General features: G+C 58.3%; 2 protein-coding genes and 2 pseudogenes across 2 annotated transcripts, besides 6 other annotated features; 1 reads left to right on the top strand and 3 right to left on the bottom strand.

Moving 5' to 3' along the window:
* Window position 1: 1 nt before the first annotated feature.
* TraAM80_06356 (hypothetical protein) lies at window positions 2-265 on the bottom strand (annotated as a pseudogene).
* Window positions 266-274: 9 nt separating this feature from the next.
* Window positions 275-306: a microsatellite.
* An 82-nt stretch (window positions 307-388) lies between these two features.
* Window positions 389-614, top strand: TraAM80_06355 (hypothetical protein; annotated as a pseudogene).
* Window positions 615-636: 22 nt separating this feature from the next.
* Window positions 637-687: a microsatellite.
* Window positions 688-920: 233 nt separating this feature from the next.
* TraAM80_06354 (ATP-dependent DEAD/H RNA helicase) lies at window positions 921-1,409 on the bottom strand (the record flags this gene model as incomplete). Its single annotated transcript, XM_029383204.1, has 1 exon — window positions 921-1,409. One exon carries the CDS (start codon window positions 1,407-1,409, stop codon window positions 921-923), a length of 489 nt encoding a protein of 162 aa, XP_029236972.1.
* Window positions 1,410-1,716: 307 nt separating this feature from the next.
* Window positions 1,717-1,749: a microsatellite.
* Window positions 1,750-1,781: 32 nt separating this feature from the next.
* Window positions 1,782-1,812: a microsatellite.
* Window positions 1,813-1,834: a microsatellite.
* A 692-nt stretch (window positions 1,835-2,526) lies between these two features.
* Window positions 2,527-2,574: a microsatellite.
* Window positions 2,575-2,883: 309 nt separating this feature from the next.
* Window positions 2,884-4,101, bottom strand: TraAM80_06353 (putative ATP-dependent DEAD/H RNA helicase; the record flags this gene model as incomplete). Its single annotated transcript, XM_029383203.1, has 1 exon — window positions 2,884-4,101. The coding sequence occupies one exon, from the start codon at window positions 4,099-4,101 to the stop codon at window positions 2,884-2,886; it is 1,218 nt and encodes a 405-aa protein (XP_029236971.1).
* Window positions 4,102-4,608: the final 507 nt, after the last annotated feature.

The following is a 4,608-nucleotide window of genomic DNA, read 5'->3' as shown; positions in this document are numbered from 1 at the left end:
GTTTATTTTCCTTTTCTCCTCGCTTCCGCCCCGGCGCCTCCCTTTTCCCCCTCACCCACGCGGCCGCAGAGACAGTCAGAGAAAAGGGGAGGACGATGGGAAACTTCGTGTCCCCCATCGCATGTGCGCTTGCTTCCCACGTGAAGATGGCCCGGGCGAGTGGCGCCATCTGGGGCGTCCCAGCGGGAAACGATGTGAACAAAGCAAACACACACACAAGAAAAAAAAAAAAAAAAGAAAAAAAAAGAATTTCTCTTCGCCCCGCTAAAAACTATCACCTTCACCTTTACCCCACAGTCACCGTCATCCCGGGCACTAGCCCCCACCCACCCACCACCAACTTGCAGAATGGAGAATGGGCACGTTGCCCGCGGTGCACACGATTCATATGCCGTGAGCAGAAACAAAAAAGAGATGTGATATCCTTTCGCCGACTTCCACTGACGCCTTTTTTTTTTGTCTTCTCCTTTCTTTTCGGGCCCGCGGTTGCCGTGTGCGGTGACTGGGGGGAGGAGGAAGGGGGTGGGGTAGGGTTCCCACGCGGACTCTGCTCTGTCGCTCACATTTAGGAAAAGAAACGAAAAAGAGAACAAAGCACGTGGAAAGGATACTGTAGAGCAGGAGATGGGAAACCCCGGGGGAGAGGGAAGGAGGAAAAGAGGGAGGGAGGGAGAAGAGACAGTGAGGACTAAACGGTCACGGCAGGGTGGGGGTCCGTCCTTGCGGTTTCGTCGCGGACACCCCTCTCTCTCTCCCAGCCGCCATATCCGCACACACACACACTCCTCCACCTCCACCCCCTGCCGTCTTCACTCACCCTTAACCGCAGGATTTAGCTATTTTCTCTATTTTTTGTCTTCTTATTTTTTATTATTGTTGTAGTTCCTTGCGAGGGGGAAGAATACAATAACGTTGTCTGCTCAGCGGTGTTCGTGGCTGCCGTAACGACGATGCTGGTTGTCGTCGGACCCACGACGGTGCTGGCGGCTATCAGAGCGGGAGCGGCGACGATATCTCTCGCGGCTGTCGGATCTCCGCCTTTCAGGAGAGTCACGACCCCGTTTTTCACCGGCAAGCGGCGGGGGGGCCTGACCCCACTGCGGCACAGCAACCGGCATTTGCATCGGGACATGCGGCGGGGGGGGCTGTGAATGTGGGACACTGTACATGCCGCCACCACCCACTGCGACGGGTGCCTGCGGTGCCATAGGGTACCCACCGGCATGCATCATGGGGGCAGACGGCATCGGTACGGGCACGGCAGCACCGTATGGTGGATACGGTCGAGCGCCGTAACCGCCCTGGTATCCGCCGCCACGGTATTTACCGCCACCGCCGCCACTTCGGTAGCCGCCGCCACCCCGGTAGCCACTGCCGCCACTTCGGTAACCGCCACCGCCTCGGCCCATGACCTCGTACAGCTCTTGAGGAACCTCCTGATTCGCACGGCGCAAGAGTTCGGCCAAGTCGCGGATCGTCTTCGGTGGATCAGCGGCGCTTATAAAAGAGTACGCATCGCCTCGTTTTCCGGCACGTCCAGTACGTCCTGTCCAGGAAGATGCAATGTTAGACAATTACAGAGCAGCACAGCAGAGGAAAAAGAAAGGAGCAGAGTTGTCAGATTGAAGCAAAATCAGATGAAGCATAAAATATTTTTATTATTAATCCGGTCGGCGTTGGCGACAGCCTCCTGGTGCTGTGAAGCATGCTCCAGTTGGGTGGGGCGGGGCGGGGGTGGGTGGGGGGAGGATCGTGGCGCACGCATCTGTGTGGTTGTAGACGTGTGTGTGTGTGTGTGTGTGTGTGTGTGTGCGCGCGCGCACGCGCACGCGCGAAGGGGAACGGGGAATAGCAGGAGCCAGTGGCAGAGGAACAGCGGGAGGCCGTCCGCTCCGCTCACTTATCCCACGTACTCGTTCCATACGTGGTTGGCCATCCCCTCACCTTGCCGCGTTAAATTATCTCCGCACAGCTCTCTTTTCTCCGTTTGCGCCCCCCTTCAGCCCCCCACGGTGTGGCGTGCGGTCGCAGACAGCTGGAGGACCACACCCACAGCGAAGGGGAGCTTTACATGAGGCTTCAGGGGGAGTGAGGAGAAAGAGAAGGGGGGAGGTGGGAACGCAACGGCCCTCGCTCAGGATAAAAAGGGACCTGCCGAGAACACGTGGTGGACGCGTTAGCCCAACACACTCATGCGTCCCGCCAAGAAGTGGCCCCCTCGCCAGGTGCGCTTGTTGTGTGCGTGTATGCTGGCAAAGAAGGAGCGGCTGGCATACGCGCCCACCGAGGGCTTGTCACACACACGCATACACGTACGGAGGTTGGAGAACAAAGCCCCGGTGCCGTGCCTGCATGCCGTCCAGCACACACTCGTATGCCTGGCCTAAGGGCATAGCGTAAAGGAGAGAGAGTGGGAGACTAAACCACCCACCCGTCAGCCCTCTTTTTCTCTCTCCCTCACACACACAAAAAAAGAGTGCAGAAACTGCTCCGGCCCACACTGCATGTCTTCTCATTGCTGAGACACACAAGCACATGCACCGCATACAGCTGCCTCACAAGCACAAACACAAGAAACCCACACCCACGCACGCGTACACGCACGGAGAGAGAAAGAAGATGCATCCATGCACAGAGGCAGCTGTACGTCTTACCGATGCGTGTGCTTGCATGTCATCCCTTTTTTTTTTATTTACTACTCGTATTCCCCCATTTCATGCCAGAGCGTACCAGCCCAAATAGACAACCATCGCCAACAGACCGACACGAATAGAGAAAGGTGGTGAGAGAGAGAGAGAGGAGCAGGGGGGCGTCAAGTATACAAAGAGGGGAGGGCCGAGCAAAGCAAGAGGGGGAGGTCGATAGACTCAACCGGGATGTCATTCACATACCAATACGATGCACGTAATCCTCAATGTTGGACGGCATGTCGAAGTTGATGACCACGTCCAGGTCCTTAATGTCCAGCCCACGTGCGGCGACGTCCGTCGCGACAAGGACGGAGCGGTCGTCGCGGCGGAAACGATCCAGTACGTAGTCACGCTGCGACTGTTCCTTGTCGCCGTGAATCGCCATCACGGCGCCGCCGAGGATCCGTCGCAGCGACCCATGCAGAGAGTCGGCTGTACGCTTCGTCTTGACAAAGATAAGCACACGTTGGCGGCCGAGTTTTTGCAGGATTTCCTCTAGTCGTCTCTGCTTGTCGTACTCCTCCACCACCATCACGTGCTGGCAGACGTCGTTGTTGGCGACAAGGTCCTCGGAGCCAACGTGGACGCGGATGAAGTCCCGTTGGAAACTCGCTGCCAAGTTGCGAATTTCCTGCGGCCATGTTGCAGAGAACATGAGGGTTTGTCGGTCCGAGCGGATCTGCGAGCAAATCTTGCGAATCTGAATCTCAAACCCCATGTCCAGCATGCGGTCCGCCTCGTCTAACACCAGATATGTCACGCGCAGCAGATTCGTGGCGCGCATCTCCAGCAGGTCAATGAGACGCCCTGGAGTGGCAATGGCGACATGCACGCCGGCGCGCAGCACGCGAATCTGCGGGCCTTTTGGTGCTCCGCCGTACAGGCACGTTGTCGTGATGCTGGGAATGCGTCGCAGCACCTTCCGCGTCTCCTCCTCAATCTGCACGGCGAGTTCGCGGGTCGGGGCGAGAACCAACGCGATGGGACCATCGCCGGGGCGAACAGGCGGTTGTGCCATGATGTGCAGTGCGGCTGGCACCATGAACGCCATCGTCTTGCCGGAGCCCGTCTTGGCGATGCCAACAAGGTCGCGGGAGTTCAGCAGAATGGGCCACGCGATGGACTGGATCGCCGTGGGTGCCTTGTAGCCGAGTTCGATGAAGACCTGGTGGATGGAGTCGGGCGCCACGAGGTCGGAGAAGACCAACATCGGCTGCGGCACCCGATCGCCGTAGATGGTGATGCGGTTCGCGCGAAGCCACTGCGCCACCTCCGCGTCGCTGCGCTGCTGCTGCGGCTTGTAGTAGTTCCACTGCGATGCCACCACCTGCACCTCGTTCCAGTTGACATCGCGGAGGTTGGCGCCGAGTGCCGCCATGCGGTCGCCGGGGTAGGGGTCACCGTACGACATCCGTTGCTCTCCTGTTTTCCCTTTGTCCCTTTCGTATTCACAGCGAAGCTGCTGGTACGTTTTCTTTCACGCAAATCGAAGCGGAGGGAGGGGGGAAAAAGGAAAAAGAAAATGGCGTGCAGGCATAAGGCAAAGTAGTGGGGGCGCAGAAAGAAAAGGCTTGGCTCGCTTCCAGCAGGCAGCCAAGCGGAGAGAGGGAGCCCACACCACGCAAGCGCCCAATAGGCACTCGCTCTCTCCATCGCTCTGCCAGCGTTGTGGAGACGGTGTCCCGGGAACGCCGACCCCTCCGCCTTCAAGAGACGCAGCAGGCCCGCACGCAAAAGAAAAAGAGAGCGACATCGAAGGAACCCCCCCCCCGCACCGCAGGGCAACAAAAGCGGGCAGCACCCAAACAAAAAAAAATGCGTACATACACGGAATTGCCTCCGTCTTCATTCGGTAGGGAATTGTGGCAAAACTGCCGCGCAAGTATCTAGCCTCTGCGTGCTAAAGACACTGCGTCCC

The sequence above is a fragment of the Trypanosoma rangeli genome (assembly GCF_003719475.1).
Source record: "Trypanosoma rangeli strain AM80 chromosome Unknown Tra_15.4_contig_00229, whole genome shotgun sequence".
Lineage (NCBI taxonomy): Eukaryota > Euglenozoa > Kinetoplastea > Trypanosomatida > Trypanosomatidae > Trypanosoma > Trypanosoma rangeli.
Note: the sequence above shows the minus strand (reverse complement) of the source record. Positions and strands in the feature narration are given on the sequence as shown.